General features: G+C 60.8%; 2 long non-coding RNA genes and 2 gene segments (V, D, J or C); 2 read left to right on the top strand and 2 right to left on the bottom strand.

The window, feature by feature from the left end:
* The window catches only part of LOC102150085 (Ig gamma-2 chain C region-like), a 550,048-nt gene that overhangs the window by 380,637 nt on the left and 149,456 nt on the right, over nt 1–19,955 (top strand).
* The window catches only part of LOC111770442 (uncharacterized), a 68,225-nt gene that overhangs the window by 4,924 nt on the left and 43,346 nt on the right, over nt 1–19,955 (bottom strand). The gene's annotated exons all lie outside the window — the stretch shown is intronic.
* LOC102148891 (uncharacterized) lies at nt 2,998–6,297 on the bottom strand. The gene is made up of 2 exons (XR_001377854.3): nt 5,078–6,297; nt 2,998–4,900 (listed from the first exon to the last, which is right to left on the bottom strand). It is a non-coding gene; the product is annotated as an uncharacterized lncRNA (long non-coding RNA).
* The window catches only part of LOC100146538 (immunoglobulin heavy constant mu-like), a 95,806-nt gene continuing 90,085 nt past the window's right edge, over nt 14,235–19,955 (top strand). The window contains 1 exon segment of the C gene segment in view: nt 14,235–14,369. Within this exon segment, the coding sequence occupies nt 14,352–14,369 (18 nt within the window).

Raw genomic sequence — 19,955 nt, 5'->3', positions numbered from 1 at the left:
CGCCCACCCCTCAGGGCTGTCAGGGCCTCTGTCCAGCCACGGAAGGAGGTCCCGGGACAGGCCAAAGGGCTTTGAGGAAGGCCTGACCGTGTCCACCTGCCCACCATAACTGTCCATCTGAAAAGCAGAGACAGGTGCAGCAACTGGGCCTGCCTGGGTCCGAGACCGACCAAGGGTCCCCGAGGGCCCGAGGAACTGCGGGCCAGGGACAATGCACAGCCTGCACCCTGTCCCAGGTTCCAGGGAAGTGGGTGCCGGTGTGGAGGGCAGCAACAATCACCCGGGGTTCCTGTTTTCACTGCCTCCCACCACAGCATCAGCTGCATCTGTGGCCTCCCAGGGCATTTCCTGGACCCCTTAACAGCAGAGTTCTCCATGCAGGCCTGGGCCCGGGAGGCTTTGCAGCACAGCCTGGGGAAGGACATGGGGGTGGGCCACTCCGAGAGGGAGGGGTGAAGATGCCTGTGTCCAGGTGGAGGAGACACGTGATGACCAGGTGGACCAGGTGACCCGAACTGGGGCTGGCCCCTCCCTGTCCACCCAGTGCATGGCATTAGTGTCACTGGTGTGGCCTGTGTGCTGCAGGCCCGCCTTCCCACCACAGGGAGCATGCTGTGCAGGCCCAGGGACTGCCCGGTGCTGCAGAAAGCCCAGGGGACAGCCCTGTGTGTGTCCAGCTGGATTGGGGCCAGGACTGTAGCGGCACAGGACGAGGGTCTGGAAGGAGCAGGGTCAGTGGTCAGGGGCCCCGGGTGGAGGGACTGAGGGCAAGTCTTTCACTGAGCAGAAAGATGGAGAGGCCATCAAATTCACCCAGGGCATGGGCGACCAGCTGTTTCTGACAGCTGGCCATGCGGAGCAGGGTGACCCTGGGCCACAATGCCCCAGCCAAGTGAGCCCTGAGCAGGACAGAGGCTCCATCACTTCCCTGTCCTCCACCCAGGCATGCCAGGTGGGTCCCAGGGCTCAGGTTCTGAAATTGAAGCCGCAGAAGCTGCCAGAATCTGGCGACCACCAGCATGTCCCGGAAGGTGGAGTCTGGCTCCCAGGAGATGTTACACAAAGGTTTGCTGAGTGGGGTAGGGGGCTGAGTGGTGGCCCATAAAAGATACCCACCCAGGTCCTTCTTGCTGGAACCTGTGACCATGTGACCTTATGTGGAAAAGGGGTCTTTGCATATGCAGTTTAGTTAAGGATCATGAGATGGGAGATGATCCTGGATTACGTGGGTGGGTACTAAACGTCATCACAACTGTCCTCAGAGGACGGACGCAGAGGGAGATTGGACACACAAGAGAAGACCAGCTGAGGATGGAGCAGAGGGAAGCATCAGAGAGAAGATGCTACCCCACCAGCTTTGAAGATGGAGGAAGGGGGGCCGTGAGCCAAGGGATGTGCAGGATGCGGCTCTAGAAGCTGGAAAAGGCCAGGCACGCATTCTCCCTTAGATCCTCGAGAGGGCCCACCCTGCCCACCTGGGTTCTTGGCAGCCTCAGGACCCTTCTCCAGGGGTCAGATGCCCCCCTCAGGGTCAGAACCCTCCTCTCAGGGTAAGACACGTTTCCACGATCCATTTGGGGGCTGAGAGCCTCACAGGCTGAGCTGGGGTCTTTGTTCCAAGCAGGCGTTGACATCACTGGGGCACTGACCAAGCCTGTGAGAAACCCCTGGAGTCAGCTGGGATCCATCTGAGGTGCCGCCTGCATCCCCTCCAGGGTCCTCCCTCCCTCTCTCCGCCCTCCATCCTCCCCTGTGCCTGCATGTCCAGCTAGAGCACAGCCCCCACTGTGCTCCCAGCCAGTGCAGACCCTGATGGAGCTGACGCTGACTCTGGGCCCAGGTCAGGGCTGGGCTCTGGGGCACAACACGTTCCAGGAGGGGGCGCTGGAGGCTGGCGGTGCTTCACTTATGGGGCCAGGAGCGAGCTGCAGAGGAGAGGGAGAAAGCTGTCCCCTCCCCCTGACTGTGGAGGTAATTGGAGTGTCAGGTGTGGCTCTGGGAAGTGACATCTGTACCTGAATCCTGTCCAGGGACATGGGCAGAGCTGTGGCCTGTGCCACCCATGCCCGGCTGGAAATGGTCAAGAGCCTTGGGTGCAGGGACCTATAGATTCCTTAAGTTTGTGGGAAGAACTGTTTCTTCCACCCTGGTGGAGAGCTGAGGGCTGGCGGGAGTGGTCACGCAGACAAGGGTGCTCACAAGATCCGTGACACTGCCAGATACCTGGGATGGAGCTTGGCTGGCGCTAGGAGGCCGCCTGTCATGAACGAAGGGCTCATGTGTGAGGTCTGAGTGCCAGGGGGTGGCTGGAGTCAGGAAAGGGCAGCAGGGTTGGGCACAGGAGCCCTGCACGGCCAAATACAGACAGGTGGGCAGCAAGGACTCTCAGATCATGTCACCCCCACCCCAACAGAAACTCGAGTGGCCAGGAAAGCAGACTGAGGACGGGACTATTTGACCCAAAGGAGGTGAGCCTGGACCGTCCTGGGGGACCCAACGGGGCAGGCATGGAGCCTGCCGAGAAGGGGTCAGGTGACAGACCCCACTCAGGATGGCTGAGTTTCTTGTCGATCGAGCCCAGGGCCCAGGGCAGGTGGCCCCGCCAGGGGAGGGTGTGACTTGCGGGGTCTCTGCCAAGGGCAGTGGTGAGCTTGACCTTCACCCCCTTATCAGCCCCAGGCTGGTCCATGGCCACTGCGGCTCTTTGGGAGACCCCCACTAGAGAACGTCCTCGGATCACCAGCCCGAGCGCCTGGACATGGTAGGAGATGCACTGGGTGGGCAGAGCCTCAGGGGCGCCGGGACCCCCATGCACAGGAGATGAAGCTGCACACGCACCCAGGGGAGGCACCCCGGGCATCACAGGGCGATCGGGGCTGCAGAGGGGTGGCTGGTCGTGTGTGCGGCACCGCTGTCCTCAGCAGCCGGGAGGACAAGCTCCTCCCAGTCCAGACGTGGGGCCCTGTGAGTGACACAGAGCAGACACGCAGGCATGTGCTTATTCTCAGACTTTCTCCTGTTCCTGTTAAGGTGGATGCTGTGCACATGTGTGTGTGTGTGTGAGTGTGTGTGCACACGCACGTGTCCATCTGTGCTGTGTGCGCCTGCTCTCCATCCTAGGTTTCTCAGGAGTCCCCATGGAAGGTTCCGGTCATTCTTGTTTGTCAAACCACGGAGGCCAGCAGGAGAGGCTATCCCCAGCCCTCACGTCACGGCCCCTGCGCTCTGCAGACTGGCTGCTCACCATGTGGCTTGTGCCCCTCCTCAATTTCTCCACAATTCCTTGGGGTCAACACACTTAAAATCTTCAGAAGGTTTTTAAAGCTCAAAGATGGAAGGTTCCAGAAATACTTACCCAACTCCACCATGGCTCCAGGAAGTGAGACCCCCAGGGGTGAATGGGGGTAGTTGGAGAGGGGGGATATTGGCCAAAGGCTGGGGTCCAAGTGGAAGTGTGGAGGAGGAATGTTCCAGAAGGGGGTCACTGATTTTGTCCGCCTGTCACTCCCCAAAAACAACTCCTCAAAATCAGGAGGGCTTTGCTGTCTCGACCACAGGCTCGCAACCTCCTCCTGGGCTCGGCCACCCTTCACCATCATAGACGCCAACTCTGTCACCACTCTGGGGGCCAGCACTGTGGTCACCACAGTCACTGCGGGCTGGGGACTGCCAGGGACAATTGGAGGGGGGTGCAGAGCCTCATCAAGCCACAGCCCCAGAAGGAAAGTCCACTCTGCACTGGGGCTGCCAGGACTGGCCACGCCACTCAGCCTAGGGCCCAGGGAGTGGTCCCCTTGTGGCTCTGGAGGTGACCTGCAGGAGATGAGGGCAGAAGTCCGTTCTCCCCAAACCCCCGTGGTCGTCCCAACAGGGACGCCTATAGACGAGTGGACACCAGCCCCACAGGTGGCAGATAGACACCTGTGCTGTTCCCACAGTCACACCACTGGGCACAGACGGCAGGACATGGTGCATCCTCCGTCCAGCATGGCACCGTCCAGACCCAGGACTCAGGGACTAGGGCAGACCCAACGCTCCAGCGTCCACACTCTGAGCCTGAACACACTGTGAATCCCTGCCCTGGACTCCACGAGCCTCTTCCCACTGTCCACACATGGTCAGCCAGACCCAAACGCTGCTCCATCGCCTGTCAGGGCGAGCTCTAACCATCCACCTGCCGTGTCACCTACACACAACACCCTCCTTCCAGAGAAACCTGGCTCTGCCACCAACAGGTGGTCTCATGCCGGTTCCTTCACTGCCTGTGCCTCAGGCTCTCTGTCCACACAGCGGGAAGATGAAGACGATGATGATGATGATGATGATGATGATGATGATGATGATGATGATGATGATGGCCCCCGTGGATCAGCACTCAGGACCAGATGAAATGGTGTGCTTCAGAGTGCGGTGTCCAGCCTGCACCAAGCCCTCAGCCCATGCAAGCTGTTCTTGTGAGATTATTGCCACCACGTCCCTCCACCCAGAATGCCCCTCGTCTGCTGCACCTGACTTGTCGGCCCCCACCCCCGGCTCCCCGTCGGGGAGGTGCGCCCGCCCCCGAAAGGCACCAAGGCTTGTGGAGCCGATGCCCAGCCAGGAAATTCACAGCCGCACCGCTGACCCTCTGGGCCCAGGAGCAGAACACAGCATGACACCCTCGAGCTGGAGGTGACATGCCCCCTGGTCCTGTTCCCGCGGTCCCCACAAGGTGGTGCTCCCAGGCGAAGGCCCATGGTGGTCCACTGGCAGCAGGTGCGTCCACCTCTCTTCTCAGTGCTCCTGCAGGGACGCTGCTTCCTTCCTGGGGCTCTCTGTCCAGCGGCCACCGTGCCCACATGGCGGCCGCGATCCCAGTGCTCTGGACACGCTGCCTCATTTAACCACAGCAGGACTCGAGCTGGGAGGGCAGAGCAGACACAGGATGTGGTTGTTAGCACAAAACAATGACAGTGTCGGTGCTGCCACTCTGGAATTTCTCTTTCTAACGATAAAATAACTGAACTGACTCAAGGAACAGCAGAAATTGCAATTGGAAGGATCCTCAAGAAAGCACTAAGATTATTCAGTAACTTACCTGTTCATTCGACTGGGGCCCAGGGGGCCTCCATGGGAGCTTTCAGACTTCACTGCAGCGGGAGCTGCTCCAGGACTCCCAGGAACGTTAGCTTTATCATGATCCCAAGCTCCCAGACAGACACGCGGGCTAATTTGCACGTCAGCAAAGAGCCAAAGTCATAAATGAAGTCTAGGAGGCCAACTTCTGTCCAGCTCTCGGGACAGAGACTTCAAGGAGGAACGAGGGACGGTTTGTAGCTCATCCAGCACGCAGCAAAAGACGGCCTGTGGCTGTCTCACCAGAAAGGGCAGGACTCCCTTCGTGAACCGAAGTCCCAATCCAGTCAATCCGCCGTGGGCCCCATGTGTGTCCCGGCCTCTCTCCACACACCTGCGCCCCCGCCGAGTCCGCAGAACGGCTGCACGCCCGCAGCCCTGCCCAGTCTGTGCAGAGAGGCTGTCGTCTCACGCTCTAGAGACAGTGGCAGGTGCCTCACCCTGCCTGGGTCAGTGTCTGCAGGGACGCTCTTCAGCGCAGCTGCGCGGACCTCCTGCCAAGAGCTCCCAGCAGCGAGGGTGACAGGCGCAGCATGTCCTCAGTGTCACAATATCACCTCTAAGTCCCAGGAGGGAGCTGGCGACACCATGCCCCCAAAAGAGGTCCTTTCCAAAGGGTCAGCCTGCTGGGCCGGGCCACTGGTCAGTTCCCCATCCTGCAGCCCAGAGATGCACGGGTGTCCCACGCCTGCAGCACAGTGACACGGGAGCCCACGTGTGCACCGGGCCGCCTCCTCCTCCCCCCAGGGCCTGGCTCCTGCGCAGACAGTGAGCAGGAAGCCGTGCACTCTCAGGCTCCCACGTGACAACCCCACTCCCACCAGCCTCACAGCACATCTGACACTCACAGAGCTCCACCCTTCCTGTTTAGCATTGTGGCATGGGGGACCCATAACTTGCTGACGCCTGCCTGTCTATCAGTTACTCCCAAGGGACCGCAGGCCCGTGGCCACCCACAGGGTGTGATGAGCGACAGCACCACCTATCTCTTGTCTGCACAGAATCCTTTGCTCACCAGCACACCCGCCCACAAACCGCTACACTGCTTTCCAGCCTGAGAAACCCGCAGCTGCCTCCACAGAAAGACAGAGGCAGAACATTCTGGAAGATGAGTCTGGGAACATTTCCAGCTCAAAGGCTGGACAGCCAGCTCCCTTGTTCCCAGCAGCCACTATGGTCAGCAAAATGAGCACAAACGCCAGCCTGATATGTCAGGACAGCGCTGGGCGTGGCAGCTGTGCACCTGCTAGGGGAGTTTCCTCATGCTCCCAGCAGGACACCCATGTGCTGAGCCCACCCACAGCCTCCCCAGGGCTCTGCCTCCATGCACAGGTCAGCCTCTACAACCCGGATTCCCACTCACCACACCTCTCGGAGGGGTTTCGGGGCGGGGCTGTGTCACTGTGGTATTATTCTCCTGGATAGAGTAATTACAACCACAGAGTCACAGCGTCCATCAAAAATCCCATCTCTGTCCTCGAGAGGCCGTGACGCTGTGCCCAGGATTTTGAGCAGGGCCACATCCCACAGGTACGGTGACTCCCACAGCAGTGCAGCCAGAACCCACACCTGCTGGGGCTACAGGCACACGGAAGGCCCACAGCCCCCAGCTTCCCTGACACGGCAGCAGTCACCACCGCCAGGCTCCTGTCCTAGCCCATCGGACCGTGAAGTCAATGAGCCGAAGCCGCCCAGATTGCAGCCAGGCCTCCCTCCAAAGGGCACCCCTGAGGGCCCTCCCAAGACCAGGAGGGCCCCAAAGCCACCGTCCACTGGGATCCAGCCAGCAGCTCGGGAAGCTCCCTCCTTCAGGACACATGAGGGTCAAGGCTGGAAGGCACAGAGACCCCTCTCTGAGAGGACCTCTGAGCCCCTCTGGCTGGACAGGGACAACAGGAAGGTGGGGCTGGAACCATGAGCTGGTACTACCCCAGCACTGTGGCCATTGGGCCACTTGGTCACATCACACTTACCCAATGCCACTGTGCGCCCCGCACCACACACCCCACACAGCACCCCGCACACACTACCCACAGCACCCCACACCCTACAGCAATGCATACCGAACACCATCCCAAACCCCATACCACCCAACACACCACACCAACCTGCACACCACAAACTCCAATCCAACATCCCCCATACCACAGCACCCTGTACCCAACAAAACCCCACACCCAGTGAACACGGCATGCCACAGAACCCCACTGCCACACCACCCCGCACCCCACACCACCCCACATGCCATTCCACCTTCTTCACATGAGTTGCCCTAAGTGGGTTGGGACCCTGCCTGGTGGTCCCAGGAAGGTGGGCGGGGCTCCCCCTCAGGGGCAGCTGATTGAATTTGATTTGGGGAACGTTTCTTTCAGGAGGAGGCGTGGACACATGTGCCCACATCCCTGGGAACTGCCTGGCTGGACCGAATCCATGGCCCAGCGGCCTCTTCAGCCTGACCCGAACTCAACCTTACTGGCAAACCCACTGAGGACCCTCACTGCAGTCTTGGACACAAGGATCTTCCAGGAACCGACACCCTGACTCAGGCCAGGCCTCAGCCAGACCAGGTCATGGACCCCAAGCCAGTGTGAGACCACCTGTAGGAGACAGGGTGGCCCTCTGGTGCAAATCCATCTGCCCAGCTCTGCCTGGATAGTAAAAGGACCTGGCGTGCTCTCCATGGCCTCTTGGCGCCCAGTCCTGGACGCTTGCCTCTGCCCATCCCTTCAGCAGGGGTCACACACGCCCTTCCTGGGGAGACAGGGGTGAGGGTGGCAGCCAGACCACCCACTGCTCACCATCCTGACGAAGAGAGATGCACTGGGCATCTGTGTAGATGGGCCATGCTGGACCCATGGGACCCTCAGAAGAGAGGGGCCCGCCTGCCACACACAGGGCTTTTTGTCAAGGACCTTCCTACTGTGTTACTATGGCTGGGGTAACCACAGTGACAGATCCGGCAGAAAAAACCTGCTGGGAACCCCTGGGCCTCAATGCCAGGAGTGGCTGCTCTCAAGGCTCAGAGCCCAGACCCTCGGCCTCCAGGGCCACTCCCAACCACTCAGCCCAGGGGTTTGTGTCCAGGCACAGCCCTCACAGCTGGGGGCTTCTGAGGGCTCTGTGACCACACTGACCCACAGCCACATGCCCAGAGCCTGGCAGGCTGGCAGAAACTGCCCTGTTCTCAACACCACCAGCCAAAGGAATCAGGAAGGACAGTACTGGGCAAAACCACCAGAGGTAAGCGCCCAACAGGACCCCAGAGGCCCTCTGGGAGGGTGACAGAAGCAGACGCCAGAGCTGGGCCTGTGCTTGGCTGCACAGGAGCTCACCCAATGAGAGAGGCAGGGCAGGGGTCATGGGGTCGGACACCTCCCAGTCAGCTGAGGATCCCAGGCAGGTGGGTCCGATCCTGGCCTGGCCCAAGAGGGCTCCGGGAGCCTCTCCCAGGAGCGGGCTTGTGCAGGCTCCTGCTCCAGGGGTCTCGCTGAGGTCACTGCCAGGAGGCGCCCCCTGCTATATATCCACCCACAGTGAGTTTCTCTCCAGGGAAACCCCTCAGAGGAGCCGGCACCCCTTCACCTCCTGCCCAACGTTTGCTGAGGACCCGGCTCCTAACCAGGCGCCGGCCCCCGGGAACACAGTGGCAGCAGCACCAGCCTCAGAGACCCCAGTGCTGGGACGTGTCTGTCACGGTTCAACTGCACTGACACCTCACTTGAGTGGTCATCCATCCTGGTGACACTTTTCCCAAAGGGCTTGAGCATCAGCCCTACCTGCCCTCAGCCCTGGGAGACACTTAGCAAACCACTCCTCCGTCTTACCCACAGCTCAGACCTCCTGCAATGCCCCCTCCCAGAGACCTGGGCCCCTGAAGGCTGGAACCTGAGGCCTCTCCTGACAGCCACGCTCTGCACGTGCGGGTGCACCGAGATCCCAGAGCCCAGGCCGGGAGTCTCCATCCAGACCCCCGCACCAAGAGACCACTGCACCCCTGCAGGGCTTCTGGCAGCCCAAGCCAGCGTCCCACGAAGACCCCAGACCCCTGAAAGCCCGGCCTGAGACAGCCCAGTGCTGCAGGAGAATTTGCCCTCTGTTCCAGCCGACACCTGACTCAGCCCGACCCCCCTCCTGGGAGCATTTACTGAGAATCCTGCCTCTGCCCTGTGAGGGGCGTGTGTCCCCACAACCCAGGAACGTCTCCATCCAGGACCTGGACCTGTTCCTCAGAGACGGACCCACCAGGAAGGACGGGCCCTGGGTCCCCCAGTCTCTGTGAGGACAGAAACTGACACTTCATTGCTGGCCAGTGGACAGAGCACTGGGCGTCCTCATGGACCACCCTTCCTGAGTCCTCACTGGAGCCCCACTCGGCCCCTCCCTGCCCCTCACTCTCCCTCTAAAACGCCTGTATCCTCTGTGCAAACCCAGATGGAGTCACTCTGTCCCTGCTGTCAATAGTGACAATGAGTCTGTTTCCATCACTTAGACCAATGTGAAGGCCCCTGAGGCTCACTGAGTGAATATCTGACCTGGAAGACCAGGGCCCATTGAACTCGGCACCCACTCTATTTGGATCCCATGCGGAAGCAGGTGTCCGTGAGCCCCTTAGGCCAAGTCCAGTGCCCACAGCAGCTCTCATGCTCTAGGTTGAGCACCAGACTCGCCTGGGCATCCACATCATGGGCCCTGTGAAGTGGACCCAGCCCACCTGTCACGGCCCTGAGACACTGGACACGGCGGGGGCTCTGGAATCCTGTGGGATAGGCAGACAGAGCCGTCCAGCCAGTAGACCTCACTGCAGCCACTCTGGGACCCCCTGCCCCTCGGGAGGGCAGCACAGTGGACAGCGGACAGCCCGGGCTTCAGCTCCCAGGACAAAGGCTGAGGCTGGCTGAGCACACAGGTGCTCTCGGTGGGCAGGGGCCCTGGGGGGGCCGTGAGAGTTTCTGGGAAGGAGGTCCACACTCACTCTGAGCCGGGGAACGAGAGTGTCTGGGAAGCTCAGCTCAGAGACCCCCCAACTAGGGAGACACCTGTGAATGTGGGGGCGGCCCTGCGAGCTGGGCGCGGAGAGACAAGGTGGGGGTCTCCTGGTGCTCACTGCGGAGAGCTGGCCTCTCAGGAGTTAGGCGGCCAATCCCAGGCCCCTGTCAACAGGAAAACTCACGGGTGGGACACCAACCCCATCAGCAAATTCCAGCAGAGACGAGATGGGGGCAGGGGAGCCAGACCCTCATTGGCCACACCAGGGACAGTTCCTGAGACGGGCCCGGAGCAGAACAGAAAGAGCCAGAATCCGAGCCAGGCAACCGGCCGCCACACGGGCCGCAGGGGATCCAGGGCTGCCTGCGCTGGGAGCCGGTGCTCCTCATCCTCCCACACAGGGCTGTGCCCGGGGCTGCCAGCCAGCAAACGCAGGAGGCCGTGTGCAGAGCCGCCCCTGGACCCACAGAGGCTCCGACGGTCTTCCCCACTCACCCCAGATGTTCAGAACAGTAACCACCGGAAACTCAGGCTGTTCCCACAGAGCCTGCCTGAGCCAACAGAAGGGAGAGGACACAGGGCCAGGCGGAGGATTTTGTGGGGGCCTGTGTCACCGTGATGATGACTATGGTGATACTTTCTACTATACACACAGTGACACAGCCCCCATCCAAAACGTCAGCCCAACACACGTCCCCGGAGCCACCATGTCCGTCCCCATGCAAACACACCCGACTCCTGACCAGAAATCTCTCCCGGGGTCAGAGAGCAGCTCAGTGACTGTAACAGAAGGAGACCCAGAGAAGCCAAGGGGACCTCCCGCCACCCCATGAGGAGGTGGACAGGAGGCAGGGGGACAAGGCTGTGACAGGGAATCCCAGGAGGGACCCAGAAGACCATGAGGGGCTGATGCTCTGGGGAGGGCCCAGAGGGGTGTGAGGAGAGCAGAGGGAAGGAGAGTGGCCCCCTCATTCTTTGTTTGCTCACATAGTCACCACGTGCAGACACGACATTTGTAAAGTCCTGTTTTTCATATCGGATATAAATTTATCTTTAAATCATACCTCCCGGCAATGCCCAGAAGGGCATCAGGTCCTGAATCTGCAGCTTCTCCCCTGCAGGTCCAGGAGTAACACAACCACCACCACCTGCCACCTGCCACCCAGATGACGTGGGCCAAGGTCCCAGGGGCAGGGCCACACACTGAGTTCAAAGAGCAAAGACACAGCACGGTCCTGTGCAGGGGCACAGAGGTACAGAGGAGGCAGAATTCTAGGGAAGACTTGCTCCCCAGGCCCAAGGAACCTCGGGGACACGGGCCAGCAGATGAGGGTCCCAGCAACACCCAGCCCTCTGGTTCCAGGATCACCTGGGGAAGTTGAGAAAAGCAAATGCCAACACTGGCCTGGGCATCCCCGACAAGTGCCAGCACTCTCTAAAAGCTCCAGGTTGTTCTCAGTGGGGACTAGATACGGACCAGGGTCCCTGCTCCAGAGGGAGATGCCCCTGAACAAACCGGAGCTGCTGGGCCCAGTGAGGGTCAGTCACCCAAAGTCACCATGGACTCGAGGCCCAGAGGCCAGTGAGGGGCCTGAAGAGGCTCAGATTCAGCTGAGTTCCAGGCCTGGAGCCACGAGGGCTCAGGAGGGACACCGGCATGGGGATGCAGGGCCCTGTGCTCTCCCAGCAAACGTCACCTCACAGGGGCTCTGGATGCTCCAGCAGGGACACTAGACAGGCTGAGCAGAGAGGATGGGGGGGGGGGGTTGGAGAGGAGAGGCACCTGGGCCTCCACACACCTGCATCTCCTCCCCTGCACCTGCTCCTCCTCCCCTGCACCTGCTCCTCCTCCCCTGCACCTGCTCCTCCTCCCCTGCACCTGCTCCTCCTCCCCCACATCTGTTCCTCCTCCCCTGCAGCTGCTCCTCCTCCCCTGCACCTGCCTCAGGCCCTGCTGGAACCGATAAGACTGAGGCTGCATCCAGGGAGGAGCAGGCTCTCCCAGAGAATCACTGAGCTCTCCTGTCCCCATGGCCTTTAATGCCACACAGGCTTTAGACAGGACACAGCCCACAGAGGGATGGGAAGGGAGATGGCCAGTGACGCCATACTCGGTGCCAGGCAGAACTAGAAGTCCGTGTCCAGGTGGGGCCAAGGCAGCTGCCGTTCTCTCAGTCGCCTCACAGGACCAGAGCACAATCTGGACTCAGAGTCCCAGGGTCAGTGGCATCAAGAATAATGACTCCTGACAGTTCCAACCTCTGGAATCCTGGGTAGAATTCACCCACTGGCCCCAAAGAGACCCATCCAGGGTGTGGGGACAATTTATCAACCCAGAGGTCATCACAGAGTTCTTGGCTCCCAAATGGGCACAGACGCCAGCCCGATGCAGCCACAGAGCCTCAAGACAGAGCTGGGCGGAGCTGCGGTCCACCGGCCAAGAGGGGACTCCCCGTGCTCCCAGAAGGACACCCTCATACCTAGCCTGCCCACAGCCTCCCTGGGGTCTGCCCCCATCCACAGCTCAGTCTCTACATCGCAGGTTCCCATCCACCCCATCCCTCCGAGGGATTTGGGGGTAGGTCTGTGTCACTGTGGTATTACTCTTCTGCATATGATTGTATCAACCACACCCTCACAGCATCCAGGAAAAACCCCGTCACTGCCCTCCAGAGGGAGTGACACCGTCCCAGGATTTTGAATGAGGCTGCATCCCCTGGATACAATGACTCAGTGGTAGAGCCGGAACCCACACCTGCTAGGGCAACAGGCACAGGGCGGCCCACTAACACCACTGCTTCCCCAACACTGCAGATGTCACCACCACCAGGTTCCTGTCCCAGTTCATCAGATCGTGAAAGCAACGGGCCAAAGCCGCCCAGATCTCAGCCAGACGTCCCGCCAAGGGGCACCCCTGCGGGCACTCCCAAGACCAGGGTGGCCCCACGGACACCGTCCTCTGGGGTCCCAGCAGCAGCTTGTGAAGCTCTCCCTCGGGACACGTGGGGGCCAGGGCTGGAACCACAGCCATCCCTCTCTGAGAGGACCTGTCAGTCCCCCGGGCTGGACAGGAACAATATGAAGGGGGGCTGGACACCATGAACTGCAACCAACCCGGGCCTCCCTGTGGTCACTGGGCCACCTGGCCACATCGCCCCTTCCCCACACCGCTGTGTGCTCCACATCGCCCACAACACATGAACCTCTCACCCCACAACACCCAACACCTGTCAACCCCCGTTCCCCCTGTTGCCCCAAGTGGGTTAGGTACTGCCCTAGGGTTCCAGGGAGGGGGAGGGGCTCCCATTCAGGGGCAGTGGATTGAATTTGATTTTGGAAACGTTCCTTTGAGCAAGAGGGGTGGACACATGTTCCCATGTCCCTGGGACCCATCTGGTTGGACTGTCCACCCAGAACACAATGGCTCTCCTGGCCTGGCTCAGACCCAACAAGCTGGGGGGCCCACCAAGGACCCTCAAGGCACACTCAGACATGAGGAACTTCCAGGACTGACACACTCCCAAGGCCAGTCCTGGGCCAGAACAAGACCAACCCCGAGCCTATGTGGGACCACTTGAAGGAGACGGGGCCACCGTCTGGGGCAGCCCCCTAAGCACAGCGCTGCCGGGACCCTAAAAGCACTTGGGGTGCCACCCAGGGCCCCTGGGCCCACTCCCCTGGAAGCTTGTTTTCTCCCAGCCCTTCAGTCAGGGACCAGGGGCCTCCAGCAGGGAGGGGCCTTCCGGTCACTTGCAGGGCTTTTTGTCGGGGACCTTCCTACTGTGTTACTACAACTATAACTACCACAGTGACAGACCCGGCAGCAAAAACATGTTGGAATCAGCTTGGCCTCAAGGCCAGGAGGGGCGGCTCTCAAGACTCAGAACCCAGACCCTCAGCCTCCAGGGCCGCTCCCAACCACTCAGCCGTGGCTTGTGTCCAACACAACCCTCACCCGCGGCTGGGGGCTTCAAAGGATTCTGAGACGACCACACTGACCCCATGATCACACACCCAAAGCATGTGTAGGTGAGCTGTGCCCCAGGGCTGCCAGCCAGCAAACGCAGGAGGCCGTGTGCAGAGGCGCCCCTGGGCCCGCAGAGGCTCGGGTTGGTCGTCCCCACTCACCTCGAGGTTCAGAGCAGAAACCACCGGAAACACAGGCTGTTCCCACAGAGCCGGCCTGAGCCAGCGAGGCGGAGAGGGCACAGGGCCAGGCGGAGGATTTTGTGGGGGCCTGTGTCACCGTGATGGTTACTATAGTAGGAGTTGCTATACCCACAGTGACACAGGCCCCATCCAAAACCTCCGCCCGACACAAGTCCCCAGGGCCACCGTGTCCGTCCCCATGCAACACACCTGACTCCTGACCAGAAATCTCTCCCAGGGTCAGAGGGCAGCTCAGTGACTGTAACAGAAGGAGACCCAGAGAAGCCAAGGGGACCTCCCGCCACCCCATGAGGAGGTGGACAGGAGGCAGGGGGACAGGGCTGTGACAGGGAATCCCAGGAGGGACCCAGAGGACCATGAGGGGCTGAGATCTCTGGGAAGGGTCCGGGTGGCTCGAGGAGAGCAGAGGGCCCTCCCATGCTTAACCGCCTCACGTCGTCACCACCTGCAAACACTACATTTTTAATGAGATTTTTTTAAACCTGATGTAAATATATCTTTAAAATGTTATCACCTGAGGTTCTGGGACCCACAGCTTCTGCCCCTGTGGAACTGGGCCCGGCTCAATGCAGCCACCACTACCTGCCACCTGCCACCCAGGGGACGTGGGTCAGGGTCCCAGGGGCTGGGTTGCCCAGTGAGACCAAAGAACAAAGGCACAGCATGGCCGTGGGCAGGGATACTGAAGCACAGAGGAGGTAGGATCCCAGGGAAGACTCACTCCCCAGGCCTGAGAACCCTTGGGGACAAGGGCCGGCAGGGCATGGGTCCCAGCAAAGGGCCAGCCCTCCAGGACCAGCATCTCCTTGAGAAGTTGAGAAAAACAAACGTCTAACCTGCCCCGGGCATCCACCACAGGTGCTGGCGCTCTCTGGAAGCTCAGGCTGCTTCTGGGGGGACACGATATGGACCAGGGTTCCTGCTCCAGAGGGAGACGCCCCTGAACCATCCAGAGCTGCTGGGCCTCATGAGCGTCAGTCACCCACAGACACCACGGACTCAAGGCCCAGAGGCCACTGAGGGGCCTGAAGAGGCTCAGACTCAGCCAAGCTCCAGGCCTGCAGCCACGAGGGCTCAGGACAGGCGTGTGCTCGGGAAGGCAGGGCCCTGTGCTGCCCCAGCAAACTTCACCTCACAGGGTCTCTGGATGCTCCAGCAGGGACCCCAGACAGGTGGAGCAGAGGGGTTGGAGGTTGGGCGGGAGAGTCACCTGGGCTTCCCTACCGGCTCCTCCTCCCCTGCACCTGCTCCTCCTCTCCTGCACCTGCCTCAGGCCCTGCTGGAACCGATAGGCCTGAGCTGCATCCAGGGAGGAGCAGGCCCTCCCGCAGAATCACTGAGCTCTCCTGTCACCACAGAAGTGAAAGTCACGCAGGCTTCAGACAGGACAGAGCCCACAGGGAGAGGGGAAGGGAGATGGCCAGTGAGGCCGTGCTCAGCCCGAGGCAGAGCCAGAGGCCCATGTCCACATGGTTCCAAGGCTGCTGCCTTCTCTCAGTCGCCCTCACAGGACCCGGAGCACAATCTGGACCCAGAGTCCCAGGGCTTGGGCATCAAGAATAATGACTCCTTCCTGCTGCCACCTCTGGCCTCCTGGGTGGGAGGCACCTTCTGGCCCCAAGGTGACCCATCCAGGGAGTGGGGACAATTTATCATCCAGAGGCTGTCACAGTGGGGTTGACTCCCAAATGGGCACAGACACCAGCCCGACGCAGCCACGGAGCCTCAGGACAGAGCTGGGCTTGGCACCTGCCGGGGGGGTCTCCCTGTGCTCCCAGCAGGACGCCTGCATGCTGAGCACCCCACAGCCTCCCTGGGGTTCTGCCTCCAACCACAGCTCAGCCCCGACATCCCAGCTTCCCGCCGATCCTGCCCCTCCGAGGAGTTTGAGGTGGGTCTGTGTCACTGTGGGATTTACTGTTCTGGGTGCAGATGCTCGTTACAACCACAGCAACACAGCGCCCATCCACACCCCATCCCCATAGCCCAAGCCCGTGATGTTATCCCCATCATTTGGAGCGAGGCTACATCCCCTGGGTACAGTGACTCAGCGGGGCAGCCAGAACACAAACACGCTGGGGCGACAGGATCAGGGGTGGCCCACAGCCCTTATGATTCCCCAACACAGCAGATGTCACCACCACCAGGTCCCTGTCCAAGTCCATCGGAGCGTGAAAGCCAGAGGCGAAAGCCGTCCAAATCACAGCCAGACCTCTGTCCAAGGGTCACCTCTGCCGGCCCTCCCAAGACCAGGAGGGATCCAAGGACACCTTCTTCTGGCATCCAGCCAGCAGCTTGGGACGATCCCTCCCTCAGAATACGTGGGGGTCAGGGCTAGAAGGCACAGAGACCACACTCTGCAAGGACCCTGTGAGTCCCCCTGGGTGGAAAGGGGCAAGTCGAAGGTGGGGCTGGCCACCCTGAGCTGGACTACCCCCACCCTGTGGCCATTGGGCCACCTGGCCACACCACCCATTCGCCACCGTGAGCTCCACATCGCCCACACCACACGAACTCCACACCCCACAGCACCCGACACCCCTCAACTACTGTTCCCCAAGCGTTACCCAAAGCAGGTTGGGGTCCTGCCCTGTGGTTCCAGGAAGGCAGGAGGGGCTTCCTTTCAGGGGTAGCTGAGTGAATTTGATTTTGGAAAGTACCTACAAGGAAGAGGGGTGGACACATGTGTCCACATCCCTGGGACCCACCTGGTCAACCCATCCACCCCAGAGCCCAGAGGCCCTCTTGGCCTGGATCAAACTCAACATGCCAAGTGGCCCACCGAGGACCCTCACTACACACTCAGACATGAGGACATTCCAGGAATGGACACCCTCCCCAGGCCAGTCCTGGGCCAGATCCAGGCACCAACCTCGAGCCTGTGTGGGAGGGCTCACAGGAGAAGGGGCCAATCTCTGGGGCAGCCCCCTAAGCCAGCTCTGTTTTCACCCTAAAGGGACTTGGGTGCCACCCAGGGAACCCTAGGCCCGCTCCCCTGGAAGCTTGGTTCCTCCCAGCCCTTCACTCAGGGGCCAGGGACATCCGGCAGGGGAGGGGGGCCCTCCTACCAGGCACAGGGCTTTTTGTCAAAGACCTTCCTATTGCGTAACTACAGATATAGCTCCCACAGTGACAGACCCAACGGCAAAAACCTGCTGGGATCCGCTGGGCCTCCAGGCCAAGAGCAGGAGCTCTCGAGCCTCAGAACCTAGACCTTCGGCCTCCAGGACCACTCTCAACCACTCAGCCAATGGGCTTGTGTCCAGGCACAGCCCTCACCCGCAGCTGGGGGCTTCAAAGGGCTCTGAGATGACCACGCTGACCCCATAGCATATGCCTAGAGGCTGGAAGGCTGGCAGAAACAGCCCTGCTTTCAACACCACCAGCCAAAGGAATGAGGAAGGACAGAGTCTGTACCAGGAAAAGTGTCAGAGGTCAGCGCCCAACAGGACCCCAGAGGCCCTTGGGGAAGCTGATGGGAGCGGACACTGGAGCTGGGATTGTCCTCGGCTGCATAGGAGCTCACCTGATGAAAGAGGCAGGGCAGGCTTCACGGGGCGGAAGGGGGGTGACACACCCTGCAGTCGGTTGTGGATTCCAAGGCAGATATGTCCATTCCTGGGCCCAGTGAACTCGGAAACCCTGCCATTAGGATCCCAGGCAGCAGAGGCCATCCCTGGGCCCCACTCAGGCAAAGCCCAGTCCTCACAGCCATTCGCTGGAACCACGCTCAGCACAAGACTCACTCGGGCATCCACATTCATAGGCCTGTGGGGGGACCCAGCCTGCCTACTTGACCCCTGAGGCCCCAGGTCCGTTGGGAGCCCTGGAATCCTGTAAGAAGGGCAGACAGAGCCATCTGGCCAGCAGACCTCACTGAAGCCACTCTGGGACCACTTGTCCCTCAGGAGGGTAGCGCTGTGGACGGCGGGCAGCCCAGGCTCCAGCTCCCAGGATGAAGGCTGAGGCCGGCTGAGCACACGGGTGTCCTTGGCGAGCAGAGTCCCTGGGGGGCTGCAAGAGTCTGAGGAGGAAGTCCACTCACCCAGAGCCGGGGAACGAGAATGCCCAGGAAGCTGAGCTCAGAGACCCCAGACCAGAGAGACACCTGTGTGGGCCAGTCCAGCCCCACGAGGCGGGCGTGGAGAGAGGAGGTGGGGGTCTCCTGGTGTCCACCACAGGGAGCCGGCCTCTCGGGAGTCAGGCGGCCGAGCCCAGGCTGCTGTAGGTGGGAAACCTTGCGGGTGGGACAGCAGCCCCGTCAGCAAATTCCAGCAGAGACAAGATGAGGACGGGGGGGCGGGGGGGTGGACCCTCGCTGGCCACGCCAGGGACCGTTCCTGAGAGGGGCCAGGAGCAGAACAGAAACAGCCAGAACCCCGAGCTGGGCAAGCCGGCTGCCACACGGGCCGCGGTGGATCCAGGGCCGCCTGCGCTGGGAGCCGGTGCTCCTCGTCCTCCCTCACAGGCTGTGCCCGGGGCTGCCAGCCAGCGAACGCAGGAGGCTGTGTGCAGAGCTGCCCCTGGACCCATGGAGGCTCGGGCGGTCGTCCCACTCACCCCGAGATTCAGAGCAGAAACCACCGGAAACACAGGCTGTTCCCACAGAGCCAGCCCGAGCCAGTGACGGGGAGAGGGCACAGGGCCAGGTGGAAGATTTTGTTGGGGCCTGTGTCACCGTGATGGTTACTATGCTAGTGGTTATGACTACACACAGTGACACAGCCCCCGTCAAAAACCTCTACCCAACACACGTCCCCGGGGCCACCGTGTCCATCCCCGTGCAAACACACCAGACTCCTGACCAGAAATCTGTCTCGGGGTCAGAGGGCAGCTCAGTGACTATAACAGAAGGAGACCCAGAGAAGCCAAGGGGACCTCCCATCGCCCCATAAGGAGGTGGACAGGAGGCAGGGGGACAGGTCTGCAACAGAGAATCCCAGCAGGGACTCAGAAACCATGAGGGGCTGAGATCTCCGGGGAAGGGTCAGGGGGGACGTGAGGAGAGCAGAAGGAAGGAGAATGACCCCCTGTGCTTTGTCCCCTCACACTGTCACCACATGAAGACACATGTTTGCAATGAGATTCTTTTTATTTATTTATTTATTTATTTATTTTTGAGGAAGATTAGCCCTGAGCTTACATCTGCTGCCAATAATCCTGCTTTTGCTGAGGAAGCCTGGCCCTGAGCTAACATCCATGCCCATCTTCTTCTACTTTGTATGTGGGACGCCTGCCACAGCATGGCTTGCCAAGCGGTGCCATGTCCACACCAGGGATCCGAACCGGCGAACCCTGGGCCGCTGAAGCAGAACGTGCGCACTTACCGCTGCGCCACTGGGTCAGCTCCAAGAGATTCTTTTTAAATCTAATGTAAATGTATATTTAAAACTTACCGCCTGGCGGGTCTGGGAAGGGCATCGCGTCCTGGACCTGTGGCTTCAGGCCTGCAGGGCTGGGCCCAGGCTCAACACAGCCACTGCCACTCAGGTGACACAGACCCAGGTCCCAGGGGCAGGGGCACCCACTGAGACTAAAGAGCAAAGACACAGCATGGCCGTGGGCAGGGACAGCGAGGTGCAGAGGAGGCAGAATCCTGGGGAAGATTCGTTCCCAAGGGCTGAAGATGCTCGGGGACACGAGCCCACAGGGCAGGCTCCAGGGAAAGGGTTAGCCCTTGGCTG

The sequence above is a fragment of the Equus caballus genome, chromosome 24 (assembly GCF_041296265.1).
Source record: "Equus caballus isolate H_3958 breed thoroughbred chromosome 24, TB-T2T, whole genome shotgun sequence".
NCBI classification, from domain to species: Eukaryota; Metazoa; Chordata; class Mammalia; order Perissodactyla; family Equidae; genus Equus; species Equus caballus.
This window is presented reverse-complemented; position numbering and strand designations above follow the sequence as displayed.